Source organism: Hevea brasiliensis, chromosome 11 (assembly GCF_030052815.1).
Source record: "Hevea brasiliensis isolate MT/VB/25A 57/8 chromosome 11, ASM3005281v1, whole genome shotgun sequence".
Lineage (NCBI taxonomy): Eukaryota > Viridiplantae > Streptophyta > Magnoliopsida > Malpighiales > Euphorbiaceae > Hevea > Hevea brasiliensis.
The window spans coordinates 15,187,683-15,204,731 of NC_079503.1; the positions used below are offsets into that span (position 1 = coordinate 15,187,683).

General features: G+C 33.9%; 1 protein-coding gene across 3 annotated transcripts; it reads left to right on the forward strand.

Moving 5' to 3' along the window:
- Positions 1 to 200: 200 nt before the first annotated feature.
- On the forward strand, positions 201 to 14,171 carry LOC131168854 (protein TIFY 8-like). Of its 3 annotated transcripts, none has more exons than XM_058129963.1 (6): positions 201 to 686; positions 1,632 to 1,822; positions 1,919 to 2,367; positions 2,478 to 2,565; positions 13,641 to 13,869; positions 13,939 to 14,171. In XM_058129963.1, the coding sequence occupies exons 1-6, from the start codon at positions 410 to 412 to the stop codon at positions 14,019 to 14,021; spliced, it is 1,317 nt and encodes a 438-aa protein (XP_057985946.1). In that variant the 5' UTR covers positions 201 to 409; the 3' UTR covers positions 14,022 to 14,171. The 3 variants fall into 3 exon arrangements, with proteins under 3 accessions (XP_057985946.1, XP_057985948.1, XP_057985947.1); XM_058129965.1 differs by having other exon boundaries at positions 13,955 to 14,171; XM_058129964.1 differs by having other exon boundaries at positions 202 to 686; positions 13,942 to 14,171.
- The last annotated feature ends 2,878 nt before the right edge of the window (positions 14,172 to 17,049 follow it).

Below are 17,049 nucleotides of genomic sequence, written 5' to 3' on the forward strand. Positions count from 1 at the left end.
TATTTTAATTAAATAATAAATTTAAAATAATTACATTATAAATAAAAATTGTAATTTTAATAAGAAATCATTAATTAAAAAAAATAAACATGCATTCATTAAAAAAAAAAAAAAAACCTAGTTAAGAAAAGAAATCACAGATACAGAGACACAACATTTATACCCTTTAGGACAAAACAACCCAGCACTCAAAACGCGCAAAAGCCCCATCTTAATTCAAAGAAATAAGGAGGAAAGATCCTTTTGCCTTTTAATGCTCTCTCTCTCTCTTTTTTCTTTTCTGTAAATCGTGCTCTCTTTTCTTTTCCCTTTCTCTGTCACTCAGCTCACTCTATATTCGCTGAAGTGGGTAAAGGAGAAAGGGAGCAGATATGAAGCAGCAGAAGCGTGATATGGTGAAGATGAAGAAATGCCCCCACTTCTGATAATGGCTCAACAAAGCAAAGCTTACAATGCCAACACTACTCTTAATATTAGCGCCGGTATCAGTCTTCTTAACTCTACTAACACCCAGCACCATCACCACCAAGTCAAGGCAATGTTTCATGACTTCCTCGGCATGAAGCCGGCTAACACCGATGCCCCTAAGAACGCTGATGCGTCTCCCTCTGCTTCTATCTCTGCTGGGGCTGCCTCTTCTGGTGGTGCCCGTGGTCCTCTTTCCACCGCCTCTGATCTTGCCTCTGGTATGTTTAATGTCTTCTTTCTCTTCTTCAAATCTACTATTTTTGGGTTTTGTTGATGTTATTCGTTTGCTTTTGTTTGATCCCTTCTTTTACAAGTTTTAAGTGTGTTTTGATCTTCATCTAGTGAAATGGAAACCCTTTTTTTCCAACTCAATAGTTCATCTTCATGTAGGGATGACTTTCTTTATTCCCTTCGTTTTCTTATTTTACTGGGTAATTCCGAATTTTGTTTCGAGATAGGCGAACTGTCTTTGTGTGTGCGTAGTTGTGATTTTCACCTGGTGATGTAGAAAGACTCTTTCAAGTAGTGTAGCTGGTATCTTCTGTTGTGGGTTAGTTTTGGTGAGGTCAGTAATGGGGTTGGTAGCTTTTGTAGGTTCTCATTATTTCTCCATTCTTTGTTTTATTAAGTTACTCATCCTAATCGGCAAGCTCAATTTGCACTGACTTGCCACCTTCTGTGGTTTCTTTTTTCTTTTTTCCTATAATTAATTTGCTTCAGTTGATGGGTTTTGCTAATGTGGTGTTCTATGGTTTTCTTTAATTAATGTTGTTTCCTATTGAAGAATAAAGACGGTTAAAATGTGCATTTTACTCTTTTCCTTTTGAAAATTGCTTGTCATAACTTGATGATACAGTATTTGAATTTGATTCAACGTAAAATATTTACTAATTTTATTCATATTAGTGTTGGGAAAAGCATCATGTTTGCTACTTAGTCCCTTTTGCATTTTGGTTATGCAATGCTCTTAGTTCTATGACCTTGCTCTTTTCTTCTTATGGGCTCTTTCCATTATGGCCTCAATTAGCGCACATTACTTACTGATCTTGAGGCTTTCTTTTGATTATATTGTTGAAAAGCCATCCTTAGAGAGTACTTGTGTTTTCTTGTTTGGAGATTCTATCCATTGGCATTGGAGTTTGATTTCTCATTAATTTCAATAGAAAGGCAGGCTGGAAATCATCTAGAAGGGATTCCATTTTATGGTCCAAGGAGTGATATCTCTGGTCCTGAGATAAGCAACAGATTAGCAGGAAGTAAGCGAAGTAATTCGGATTCTGCCTTCACGGGATCTACTAGGGATGGTTTTCCGCAGATGGGCCATGACTCGCTTGAAAGCCAGCATTTGATGAAGGTAAGCTGTGATTATGTGGTTCTCCTTCGTTTTTAATGTCGAAAACCCTTACGTGGATTTTGTTATTCATGTTTACTAATTCCCATTCAAATTCAGATGCTCAAGAATGGAGGTGGAGGAGAGCGACCTAGAAGGTCCAATGATGATGAAGTTTTCTATAATATGCAACCAATGAGACCAACTTCTGCATCTCTTATACTGCAATCTTCTGCTGGCGGTAGACTTGATGCCAATGTTTCCAAATGGGATAGGTCTATTCCCGTGGGAGCAGCCATACAATATCCTCCTCGTGCAGGTCAGTTTGTCCCCTTTATGCATCAAGTACCTGCAAATAAATTCAGGGACGTCAATGCTGGTCCATCAATCATTTCTCAATCAGCTGCTGATGAAGGATCTAGAACTGGAATTAAAGGCCCTGGAATTTTGAGTTCCATCAATGCTGGCAGTGTCATGTCTGAGAAAACTTCATCAGGGGTGCTGCCAAGTGGCAGCAAAGCTAAGTCTGGGACACATATTTCAGAGCCAGAATCTTCAACTCCTCCTGGGTAAATTTAATGATATGATCCATTGTCTTACTATTTTCTTATGTTATACTTGAAGGTTTTAATTTCTAAAAGGAAATTTAATGCTATATTATGATCTATTAATGTGACAGTCGACAGGGTTTAACATCTGCTAGTCGTCAAATGACTATATTTTATGGTGGTCAAGCTCATGTTTTTGATGATGTCCACCCCAACAAGGTTTGCTTCTCTCTCTCTCTCTCTCTTTCCCTCCTCTCTAACATTAAATGTAACTCTGTTTAATTGTAATGGTTGCTACTGCCTCTTCTATGAAAAAACTTGCATTGCTTGCCCGAGGAATACCTATGCTGGCTTTCAATGCTTTTGTGATCAAACCATCTTGAGAAAAATCTGAATGCTTAACATTACCTTGGCTGCCTGAGGCCCTGAGCTTAATATGTCCATCTTAGTTATAACTGAATGCAACCTCTAGACTTGGTGTTGGATGAGAAAAATGTGTTTTTGTTATTATGCAATCATTTTGCTGTTGTGCTTGCTTTCACTAATGCATTCTGCAAATATGCAGCTTTTAGTTCATAGACAAGATTGATAATTTCGGTGGAAGCACACAACCATCATTGTTATGTCGTTTATATGGCTATCTTCTTGGAGGCTCACTTTTGAATGTGGCATGTTTAATTTGTTTGTGTGTGTTAAGTATACTGCCTGACTGTTGCTAAATCATCTAAAGGCTGATATCACTGGACTATTGTTTTTGAGGTTGAGTATAGACAAGCTGGCATAATTTTCAAGAACAAAGCTGTCTCAACTCAACTCAACTAAGCTTTTATCCAAAAAATTTGGGATCGGCTACATGGATTCTCTTTCTCCACTTTAAACGATTTTGGGTTAAATTCTCGGAAATGTGTAATGCTTCTAGGTCATGTTGTCCTACTCTTCTCCAGGTCAGTTTACGTCTACCTCTTCTTTTCTTTCTATCATCTAACCTAATGTGCTCTACCTGTCTAACTGGAGCCTCCGTATATCTACGCTTCATATAATCAAACTACCTCAATCTCTATTTTCTCAACTTATCCTCAATTGGCACCACTCCTACATTTTCTCTAATACTCTCGTTACGGACTTTATCTAGTCTAGTATGGCCACTCATCCACCTTAACATTCTCATCTCCGCAACTCTTATCTTAGACACATATGACTCCTTTAGTGCCCAACACTCACTACCATATAACATGGCCGGTCGTATGACTGTACGTTAAAATTTTCCTTTTAGCTTATTGGCAATCTTGCGATCACATAAAACTCTCGTGGCATGTAGCCACTTCAACCATCCGGCTTTAATCTTATGACTAACATCCTCGACACATCCCCAATCTACTTGAAAGACTGATCCGAGATATTTAAAGTGATTACTTTGAGACAATACCACTCCATCCAAACTAACTTCTTTCTTATCACCAATTTGGCCTTCACTGAACTTGCAATGCATGTATTCTATCTTCGTTCTACTTAACTTAAAGCCCTTTGACTCTAGAGTACTTCTCCAAAGCTCTAACTTTCTATCGACTCATTTTTGCGTCTTATGTATCAGAACCATATCATCTGTAAATATCATGCGCCAAGGGATACTCTTTTGTATATATTTCGTCAATTCATCTAAAACTAATGTAAGAAGGTAAGGGCTTACAGCTGAATCTTGGTGTAATTCAATTGATATAGGACACTCTCGTGTCCCCCCACCCCCAACTCATGCGCACAATAGTAGTTGCTCCATGCATATCTTTCAACACTTGTATGTACCTAATAGATACCCTCTTTTGTTCTAACACTTTCCATAAGACATCTCTTGGAACACTATTATAAGTCTTCTCTAAATCGATAAAAACCATGTGTAGATCTTTCTTCACATCTCAATATTTCTCCATCAAGCTTCTAATGAGAAATATCGCTTCCATAGTTGAACAACTAGACATGAAGCCAAATTGATTAGGAGAGATAGAAGTGTCATGACGTAGTCGATGTTCCACAACTCTCTCCCACAGCTTTATAGTATGGCTCATAAGTTTAATTCTCTTATAGTTTGAACAACTTTGTACGTCTTCCTTATTTTAAAAAATGAATACTAAAATACTCCTCTATTCATCAGGTATTTTCTTTGAGTTTAAAATCTTATTAAATAATTTAGTTAACTATGCCACTCCCATATTTCCCAAATACTTTTACACTTCAATTGGTATTCCATCTGCCCACAGCTTTACCTACTTTCATTCTCTTGAGTGCTTCCTTTACTTCTAAAGATCTTATCCTTCTAGTATAATTTACATTCTTTTTTATTGCTCTGTTTAGTCTATATTCACACTATTACCATTTTGACTATTGGTAAAAAGATCATCAAAATAATTTCTTTATCTTTCTTTAATGTCCTCATCTTTCACTAACACTTTTCCTTCTTTATCTTTAATGTGCCTAACTTGATTGAGATTTTGACATTTCTTCTCTCCTCCTTGCTAATCTATAAATATCTTTCTCTTATTCTTTAGTTTCAAGTTTCTTGTACAACTTTTCAAAGGCCTGTGCTCTTACTTGACTAACTGCTTTTTTTGCCTCTTTCTTTGCTATCTTGTACTGTTCATATGTCTCATTATTATCACACTTAGATAATTTCTTATATCATTCCCTCTTTCTCTTCACTGTTTTTTGTACTTCCTCATTACATCACCATATCTCTTTTGAGGGTGGTCCATGTCCTCTAGACTCTCGAAGTACTTTTCTAGCTACTTCTCTAATCTTAGATGCTATCTGTATCCACGTACCATTGGCCTCCACATCTAGCTTCCATGCTTCAGACTCGAGAAGCTTATTTTTGAACTTCATTTGCTTTACTTCTTTCAACTCTCACCGCTTTGTTCAAGCTACACTATTTCTTCTAACCTTACTTAAATTGTTCTTAAACTTGACATCCAATATCACTAACCGATGTTGGCTTGTTGAAACCGCTCCTGGAATGACCTTGCAATCTTTGCATAGAGCTCTATTTATCTTCCTGGTTAAGAGGAAGTCAATTTGGATTCTATGTTGCTCACTTTTAAAAGTCATTAAATGTGACTCTCTTTTTATAAGGTAGGTATTTGCTAGTATTAGGTTGTATGTCATAGCAAAATCCAGGATACTTTTTTCCTCCTAATTTCGACTGACAAAACCAAAACCTCTATTAACATTCTCATAACATTGCCTATCACATGTCCGTTCAAATCTCCACCGATGAAAACATTCTCTTCATTTGGTATGCTTTGCATTAGATTATCCAAATCTTTCCAAAATCTTTGTTTACTCTCACTATCTAGTCCTATTTATGAGGCATAAGCACTAACTATATTTATTGTTTTTCCTTCTAGTACTAGCTTTACTAGTACAATTCTATCTTCTACTCTTTTCACAGCTATTGCAAGATCTTTCATGTCCTGTTCATCTCCTTTCCCAGAAATCACGCTTCCTTACTTTTCTCTCCTATCCATTTATGGCCTGTTTTACATTAGTATTGAAATCTGTTGAGAAAATCAATTTTTAAATATATTAGTTAGAGAGTGCTAAAAATAATTAAAAATTAAATTTGATCTTTTAGTCATAAGAACATTAAAATAACAAACTAGCTTTTTCAAACCGCTTTTCAACAAAGATCTAAAATGGTGCTTTTATTCAGAAAAACAGTTTCAGGTTCTGAAACTCAATGCCAAACAGGGCTTTAGTCTCCTGAATGCAAGTAATATTCACCTTTTTCCTTTCTAAGGTATCTACAAGCTCCATTAATTTTCCTGTAAGTGATCCAACATTCCAAGTGCCAACCCTAATTCTCCTCCTATCCTGTTCTTTCCTAATTGATCTCCTTTTATGATATCTTCTATTGTTCTCTATGCCTATCTTGTGTTCTGGTCCACTATCTGTTCTACTATCTGTCCTATGACTAACTTCTTTAGCCACACTGTCTATGATATGGGAACCCTTGCTCATTTAACACCACACCCGAGTACCGGCATGGCATGGCGCATTGTTTTCGGTGAATGCCTTACGCCCTTACATATTTTTCACTAGACCCTGGTTCCGATGTAGCGCGTTGTAAGTAGAGGACGCCCTAATGCTTATATCATTTGAATCCATATCATAAGATGTGACGAAATTTTTACGCTGGTTGTCACCGTAACCCTCCTCCTTTATCTGGCTTGGGACCGCTAAGTACAAACGACTTAGGCGGAGTTAAGTACAAAGCTGCCTCATATTGCTAAATGGGCTTAAAATTAAGTGCAAGTTTCTCCCACCCTTGAGTTGCTGTTAAATTTTATTTTAGGATTACAGTAATCATGGGGTTATTTATTTTTAATGAACAATAACAACTCTCCTAGCTGTGCTTCTTTGTTAAAGCTTCCTCTAGCATGCTTAAATGATTCAGAGCTTGTGTTTATTGAAGGTGTAATTATTTGCAAATCAGTAGGCATTGCCACAGCATGCAAAGATTAAGAGTGGGTTCTGGCTTTCAGGTCTTGATGGTTACATCTCATAAGAGAATAGATGAAATGTAGTATTTCTAAAAAAAGATTTATGTGTTCATGTTCAAGAGATTGCTTGATATGTGCCAAACATATTGTTTGGGGGTTTTGGTTGGGGGGGGGGGGGGGGGTTGGTGGTGGGTTGTGGGCGGCGGGCAAGGGGATGGGTGGGTGTGGTTCCATTGCTAAGCAGGCAACAGTTTCTTACGAAGATGCACTACCTAGTTCTTCATGCCATCCATCCATTTATTGCTGTAGGCCTTCAGCCATACTTGAGTCATTGCCTGGAATCAAATTGAGTGACAAATGTTTCCTTTGCTTGACCTTAATAATTTCCAGTCTTTTAGAAATTTGCCTTTGGTGCTGCCATATGGCTGTGTAGTTACTTTCTTGAGGCCATCAGGATGACCCTTATGTGTGCTCTAGGAGCATTTATTGTTATAAATAGCTTGTATGTTAGATAGTATAGAGAGAAAGAATTTCTATATTGTTAAAATATAAGAAAGTGAAGGAATGGCAAGAGTGAAATATGTATAGAATTATATATATATATATATATATATATATATATATATATATATATATATATAATTCAATATATATTATTCTATTATGGCACTTAACAAATAGATGTGTCATTAATAGACAGACATATCAATTCTATACAAACAGTCACAACTGTTTGTATAGGTATCTGTTAATAAACAGACATGTCTATTCTATACAAATAGTCACAACTATTTGTATAGGTATCTTTTAATAAACAGACACGTCTATTACATAAACAGTTGTATCTATTGGAGATAGACAGATGTGTCTATCTAGTAAAGGTGCCATAACTTTTCATTCATTATAAATATGGATGAGTTTTTTCAATCCAGATATATACTACTTCTACTTCTTCTTCTTTTCTTCTAGTCTCTCTAAATTCAGTTCATATAAAGAGTTCTTAAGGGAAATCTTCAGGAGTTGCTGTCTGCAGATTTCAGGCTTTGTTGTATCCTGGAGGTATATTGCCATAACCTTGCAGCAATCTAGTGGGGGCAATTAATACCTTAAAGATAGTGATTCATCACGCCTCAAAGCCTATTCTACACCCACTGCCTCAACAATTTTAAGGTATTAATCGCAATAGAGTCTAAGGCTGTTTCCGTGATGAATCAAGAGTTCATGAAACTTGATCATTTTAAGGAACAAATTATGTTCACTGAGAAGGTAAAAGCAGATCAGGAAAAGAAGATGAATTGCCATGCAGAGGTCATATTCTCAACAACTCATCAGATAGGCTATAAGATTTGTTTACCTCTGTCAAGTCTCCAAAAGAAATTTGGAATTCGTTAGAATTCGAATATAATACAGAAAAAAAAAGGTATGGATAAATTTCTCATTATGAAATATTTTGAATTCTAAATACTTGATAATATGTCTGAAGAAATATAAGGTTATATTATGATGCTAAAGCTCATGGTGAATGTGATAAAGAAGGTAATAAGATTTATGTGCATAAGTCGAAAAACACTTTTATATGCATAAATCCTAATTCATATTAATTGTGTTTATCACTAACTAGGTGGGGATATTGTTAAAAATATTAGTGATAATAAAATTTATCTCGTTTTGAAAGAGTTATGTATGTTCATTAAAAGGCATCAAAATGAACTATTCATTACCGATAGCTATATCTATTTTAAAAGGTGTAAATGAACAAATATAATTGTTCTAAAAGATACAAAGTGAATAGGTGTATCTGTTCTAAGAGATATAAGTGAATAGTTGTATCTATTTTAAGATGTATAAGTGAACAGTTGTAATTGTTCTAAGAGGTATAAGTGAACAGTTGTATATGTTATAAGAGGTATAAGTGAATAAATATAATTATGCTAAGAGATACAAAGTGAATGGTTGTATCTATTCTAAGAGGTATAAATGAATGGTTGTATCTGTTCTAAGAGGTATAGGTGAATAGTTGTATCTATTCTAAGATGTATAAGTGAACAGTTGTATCTGTTCTAAGAGGTATAAGTGAACAATTGTATATGTTCTAAGAGGTATAAGTGAATAAATATAATTATGCTAAGAGATACAAAGTGAATGGTTGTATCTGTTCTAAGAGGTATAAATAAATGGTTGTATCTGTTCTAAGAGGTATAAATGAACGGTTGTATATGTTCAAAAAGGCATAAGTGAACAGATGTAATTGTTATAAGAGATACAAAGTAAACGGTTGTATCTGTTGTAAAAGGTATAAGTGAACAGATGTAATTGTTCTAAGAGATACAAAGCAAACGATTATATTTTATTCTAAAAGGTGTAAGTGAACAGATGCAATTATTCTAATAGATACAAAGTGAACTATTGTATATGTTTGAAGAGATGCAAATGCTTTATAAATAGTAGTTTTGGAACAAAAAATCTATTAACTTTTCTTTTTTGTCTCTTCTCTTCATTTTTACCAACAATTAACATTATTATTCTTTAATTTATTCTTGGGAGAATTTTAAAATTGCTGTCTAGATTTATATTTTGGTTATTATCCTTGAGGGATCTACCTAAAACTACCCAGCTATAACATAGTGGGGGTTTTACTCTTTTTCAATTTCATTATATTGAGGGAAGTAAATACTCCATATGATGTTTATTACAAATTGACTGGAAATTTTGGTAGAATAATTATTCAAATTGAGTGTGCTAGTGCTATTGGTAGCTTAATGTATGTTATGCATTGCACTACTCCTGATATTGCTTTTGCAATGTAGAAATTGTCAAGATATACTAATAATCCTAGTGTGGAATATTGAAAAGAAATTTCAAGGGTTTTTGGATATTTAAAAAAAGAATTATAAACTATAGATTATTCTGTGATAAGTTTTCAATTGTATAAAAACCATATAAAGAATTGTATCTATGCAAAGAGTTATGTCCCTTGGCCAAAAGATGTAACTAAATAAAAAGATGCAATTCTTCTAAATAGTTACATGCATGAAGAGATGAACTAATTGGCCAAAAGGTTGGTACATTTTGAGTAGTAAAAATAAGAGCCTTACAAGTCATTTGTAAGAAGTGACAAAAGAACAAATGAGTATGCATTTGTGTGTGTGTGCAAGTTTAGCTTGGTTCTTTATTGTTGGATACTCTCATTTTAAACAAGTTATGGAGCAATTTATTTTTGCAAATAAGGTACAAACCTAGACTGTGAATTATTTATGGGTTCATGTTATAAACATGTGATTATATAGTTGACTAGTGAAACAAATATGGTTGGAGATCCTAAAGTGTTATAAATACCAATTGGATATGTATTACTAAGGATAATAAGTCAACTTTTGGTTGGGTGTCCACTTTAGGTGGAGGTTTTGTTTCTTGGGCATCAAAGAAACAAACTTGTATAACTTATTCTACGGTAGAATCCGAATTTATAACTTTGGCGAATGTAGGTAAAGAAGTAGAATGGCTGAGAAACTTGTTATCGGATATTAAGTTGTGGCCACAACCTGTGCTATCTATTTCTTTATATTGTGATAGTCAAATCATGATGGTTAAAGCTTATAGTAAAATATACAATTGAAAGTATATATATATAAGCTTAAGACATGAAAATGTAAGACAATTAGTCTCTAATGGTGTTATTACCATGGTTATGTTAAATCCTATAATAATCTAGCAAATCCTTTAATAAAAGGGCTCTCGAGAGTTATGATCATAAGCACATGTGCTGATTAGGATTTAGAATATTCCATTAAATTTACTAATGATGGGAACCCTACTTTATAGTATTATTACTAAATAAAGTTTAAAGGGTAACAACAAGTCATTAGTAAATAGTGTAATTAAAGTACTTAATGTACTAAGTTAATGGAATGAGGATGAGTGTTTATACTCTTAATGAAGTTTAAAATTATTACAAAGGAAACTTCACCTATATGAACATAGGAAGTGGTGCCGCTTCAACAAAAGTGAGAATAACTTTTGTAAATGTTCATGAAAACAGGAGGTAGCACAAGGCCATATTCGTGCTAAAATTTTGGTGAACTTTTTAAGTTGAACTAATTGATTCGTGTGTGTAGTATTTCCGGTTCTATTTAATAGGAATCTAGGTTTAAGCTAAGGCCACCATGATTTCTTTAGAACTTTGAAATACTTACACTAAGGAAAAGTTTAAATCGAAAGATACTTTTCATTATGCATGAAACAATGGGATCTAACAATACAAGCTAAGTGGGGGATTGTTATAAATAGCTTGTATGTTAGATAGTATAGAGAGAAAGAATTTCTATATTGTTAAAATATAAGAAAGTGAAGGAATGGCAAGAGTGAAATATGTATAGAATTATATATATATATATATATATATATATATATATATATATAATTCAATATATATTATTCTATTATGGCACTTAACAAATAGATGTGTCTGTTAATAGACAGACATATCAATTCTATACAAACAGTCACAACTGTTTGTATAGGTATCTGTTAATAAACAGACATGTCTATTCTATACAAATAGTCACAACTATTTGTATAGGTATCTTTTAATAAACAGACATGTCTATTACATAAACAGTTGTATCTATTGGAGATAGACAGATGTGTCTATCTAGTAAAGGTGCCATGACTTTTCATTCATTATAAATATGGATGAGTTTTTTCAATCCAGATATATACTACTTCTACTTCTTCTTCTTTTCTTCTAGTCTCTCTAAATTCAGTTCATATAAAGAGTTCTTAAGGGAAATCTTCAGGAGTTGCTGTCTGCAGATTTCAGGCTTTGTTGTATCCTGGAGGTATATTGCCATAACCTTGCAGCAATCTAGTGGGGGCAATTAATACCTTAAAGATAGTGATTCATCACGCCTCAAAGCCTATTCTACACCCACTGCCTCAACATTTATTCTACCTGCTTAAGCAGTTATCATGATCCAGGTTTTTTCCCAGGTGCAAAACATGCACTGCTCAGCCCTCTTGGTGAACTCTTTTGTTCACTTTCTCAGAGGTCCTTAAAATCTGAAGGAGAAATAAAAGATCCTCACTCCTTATCTTAGCTCTAAATAAGTTAAGAGACAGTTTGAGTCATGTTACTGATTTGAATGGAGCAACACTAATGAAATGGATTGAAAACTAGAAAATGGCTTGTTCTACTTTGTGGTTGGTTTCTACTATTTGATATGGTTGTTTTCACTACTTCTAATGTAGTTTTCGATATGCATTAATGGTAGATGTGCTAATCATTAGTATTTTCTGTTCATTAGATCAATTCTCTTGTATTTGAGCTATATGTTTTGTGTCCGGAAAATTCTTGCTTACACCAATAGCATTACACCAAGCCAATAGATGAGTGCCAAGTTTGGGTGAATAACTAACAATTGGAGTACAAGGCAATAATTCATTGGCCAAGTATAAAGCACTCCAGGTATTTGGCACCCACCCATTGGTTTGATGTAATGCTCTTGGTGTAGGCAATACTTACCCTGTCTGTTAAGTAAACCAATTGCGAATGACTTCACAGCTGGACATATGAAAATGTGGTGAATTTTCTCATTAGAATTTCTTTATTTACTATGGGCAATATAGACCTTTACTAGAATTTCTTTATTTACTTACTGGAGGTAAGAGTGTTAATTTAGACAACTTACTACTGACAGTTTCGGTTTCTTATGGTGAAGATTATCTATAAAAAAAGGGTCATTGACAAAGAACTACACTGTGATACCTAGATTTTGTGGTTATTTGATATTTTATGTGAATAAATTCTTTGTATCTTCATTTTTTTTTTTGCCATGTCATTTAACCTGGAGTTTTATGGTACTTTTAAGTGTCTGCCGATGGTTTCCTGTTTGGGGTGTTGATTATTGATAACTCAACTTTGCGTTATTTTCCCTTTAGTATTGTCTAGTGGCACTCACATAACCATCTCTGTTTCAGGTGCAGTTTCTCTCCTTAGTTGTAAACTGAACTTTATTGCTTCAAGTATTTCTTTTGAATCTTGTTCATCTTAATTTGTTTATGTATTCTCTATTTGAATGATTATCTGCAACAAATGTTATGCAAGGAAATAATGCTATGTTTTTCTCTCTCTCTTAATGCTTCCTTTCCTGTCATCGATAGTTTGCTTGCCAGCAGTTGAAATTTACCATTATTCTTTCCACAGTAATTTTCGAAGTAAGATATTTTTCTTGATATTTCTTGAATGCCTTACATCTAGCCTTCTAGTTGTATTTATACAGCTTATTGTAACCATCTGTAACAACCTAAGAAGCTGCTACAATTCTAACTACTTTCAGACATCCCTAAACGCTGTTATTGACTTTTCCTGAATCTAATCCTCCTGTATTATACTACCCATTTCTGCCTGTTTCTGATACTTCGACATGTTTGTGGACACCAATGTTTGCATTGTGTGGATTTATTTCCTGTAATTTAAATCCTGCATAAATTTGAGCTTTAATGTCGTGATGAAGCTGCCATGCACAAGCTTATCCATAGACACAAGATATACATCTCTTTCTCCTGAGCTATTTACTGAGATACATCCACCTTTTCTGTGTTGTCTTGTTCTCTTATTCTTTTTAGTGTTCTATTTATGTTTGTATTTTTAATTTCTGGTGAAGAGAACTCAGTGGCTTAACTCTTACGTAGGACTTTTTCCTTTTTATTCACTAAAAAGGTATTTACTTAATTTGATTCATAGCTGAATAGGTTAGTCAAGCATGTCATTCCTTTGACAACCATGTGCTGCCTAATCTATTTCAGGCGGATGTAATAATGGCCTTAGCGGGATCGAATGGAGGATCGTGGTCGACGGCATACTTGCCAAAACCAACTGTGAGGCCAGGTGGTGAAAGTTACATGACCAGTGGAGAAAATGAAGCAGGAATGGCCACTAACACAGCATTCCAACGTGAATTCCGAGGGAGGCTATCAGGCACTGCTAATACCACTCATGGAGTTGGCTTCAGTGATCGAATCCCTACACCTACAGGTAATGATTCAAATTTGTTGCCCTGAATTTCCTTGAAATTTGAGTTAGGAAATGACTGTTGAATTGTAGCAGGTCATCGTGGCAGCATTGCAATAGGCGAAGAGACGAGAAACCAAGGAGAACCAAGCACTGAAGATAAAAAGGAGGTTTAAGGCAAAGGGGAAGAGGGTTTTGGGGTTGTCTTGTTTATAGAGGACTTATTTGAGGTATCAGATTCTTGATCTGATGTAGACATGGCCAAGCTTCTCATGTGATTTTAGACTATGCTTATTAATTTTTGAAGTTAAAATTTCTTTCCTCTCCATTGCTTGAAATCAAGAAGCATGCAACACTTCCTCCACAAGCCCGCCCCCCCCTCCCCCCGCCCCCCCCAACTGAAGCCCTTCAAAAAAAAAAAAAAAAGACGCAGCAGCATCTAGTACTCTACGTTAGGAGTATACATGAGTCGGTTTGGATGGATTCATTGTATTTTACTAAATCAAATCGAAAAAGTTAATTTGAAAAGTATTCAACTGAAATCAATAAATTAAATTACAAAGTAACATATGTTCGGTTTTACAATAAGCGGATTAGGTTTAGTTTAAGTGATTTTTACTTATTTTAATATTTTTTTAGTTTTTATAATATTTTTGTTAAAATTTTTTCATATAAATATTATCATATATTAATCGAAAAATAAAATATTAATTTAAAATATATTATTCAGTAAAAATAAATAAAAATAAAATAATTATTTGCGTATTTAAGAGGTCTAATTTTTATCACGTCAAAATTCAAATTGAAAATTCAGCTTATTTATAATTAATATTTAAATATATAAAATCACTAATTTCTGTTTAGACTTATTCAGATTGGTTGAATTGATCAATTTGCCAATTTCTTTGTACGCTCCTACTCTGCATTAACAAGCTTGTATTATATACAGGCCTGGCCCGGTCAGTTTGGGTCCCTTGAACTGAGATTGGCAGGGGATAAATTCAGGACTGGTCTGGGTCAATGATTCAATGAACCGAATTGGTCCTGAACAATGTTTATGTGGGCCGGTAAGGTCATCTCGTGAGGCCCTGAACAAAAATTGACTGTTCGAAATCCGGTTTTGGTTTAGTTGAAATCAGAATTTTTTTTTTTTAAGAAAATAAGTTCCAATTTTATAGTGTCGGGTGGATTAAATTGTTTTTGAATTGGAATAAAAACTGCCAAAATAGAAATTGAAATTGCTTTTGAATCAGATCAAAATCGACTAGGAACTAGAATGGTCTAGTTTGATCTTTGTTTGCTCCCTCCCCATGTCTTGAACTGCGAACTCAGGCTGAGAACTGGCCTGGACCATATCAGTGGTCTAATTATGCATGGAAATGGTCCACATAGCTATGCAAGTTACTAAACGTAATGTAAATGCAATATTAAAGTAATTATCATTACAATGTCAAATTAATAATAAAATTTAAAAAATAAAGTCCGGCCCTAAATTCATTGCGAAGGAACTTTTTATTTTTATTATCTGTTCTTAGGACTCGTTGAAGTCTTGACAAGGCCGCGTCTCCTTAACATGACTGAGCTGTTTGGGCCGGGTTGCCTATTTTCAAAGAGCCTAGCCTTTGAACTTTCAATCTTAATTTAATGTGTTTAATTAGAATAATATTTCAAAAATAAAATGTTCAACGGTTCAAAATTATAATTATAATTACAATGTTGAATTGTTAATTTCTAGCTAAATTGCTAGTAATGGGTGCCATGGAAATGTTGATGGGTAGCTAGTGATGATCATCCAACTTGACAAAGTGATAGAATAGAAACCAAATCCCCATTAATCAGCGACTTAATTTCTCCTGGTCCATGAGATTATCTCATGTTTTTGAAAAGATTAAACCACTTGGCTGAAATTTTGGCATCCTTATTGACCTTGATCTCTTGCCGACAATTTCTACATGAAGGAAATGCTTATGAGTTAATTGACCCATAATAACTTCCCTTGCCTCCAGCTTAAACTCCACTTTTCTCTCTGGTTTTGCCGACAATTTTCACCTCAAATTAAGCAAAATCTGCTTTCCTACAACCCATCTTGAAGAAACATCCTAAATCAAATTTGATAAGAATTGTTTGATTGTGACCTTTCCTTGTGTTCATTTGGTAATAGATTTTGTTCTTTGATGCATGTGGGATCCTCCATTGTGAGCAAATACGTGCATGATTTCAATTCCTTCTAATAAGCATTGGGAATTTAAATCCCAATAGGCCGGACTTGAATCAACAAAAATCATTTAGTATACTTTAAGAGAAGATTAGGTTCAAATTCTTCAATGAAAAGTTTCCTACTTTTTTAATTAGATTCATTTGTCTTCCACCATTGTCAATTATAGAAAAAGATGTTAAATAAAAAGACCTTTTAAATCATATTTGGATTCATGCATTTGCTTGTAAATTATTCATTTCAAGAAAATTTATCACAAACCCTACAGATGATTAAGAATTTTACAATAAAATTTACTAAAAACTGTAACTGCAGTCATAGATTTGAACTCGAGATAGGATGCATTAATAATTGAATCTTTAACCGTTGAGTCTATTATTTATGGGGGAATTGATAAATTAATTTATTAAATATAATAAATAAATTTTTAAAAAAAAAATCCAAAATATAGATAGAGGCATGAGAATATCATGTTTCCACTTCCCATGAGTACACAAAGGCAATTAGCCACCAAAAAAGCTTTAAGATTTCCAAAAGAATAAAAAGGAGAGAAGGGAAAAGTTGACGCATTGATTTAACAAAAAGCAAGAAAATAAAAGATTTTGAAACCGTTAATGCTCCCATTTGAAACTTGTTTTTTGAAAATATATTGTTTAATATTAAAAAAGTAAATTTATTTAAATATTTTAAAATTAAATTATATTGAATTTAATATAAATATAAATTTAAAATAATTAAAAAAAAATTGTAATATCAACCTACAAAATCAACATTGCAACTTTAGAAGGAGTCGTGCGGAACCCAATCTTCTTGGGTCCTAAAGCGTCATTTGGCCAGATTTTAGAGTGCCGCCATCAGGAAAAAAACATGAACTGCACTGTACATTACACGTTTTTAATGGTTAAAAGGTCCTTAAATAATAATATTAATAAGAGCATTAGTTATTTATTTTTTTAATTTTTATTTAAAATATATTTCTTAAGTTATGA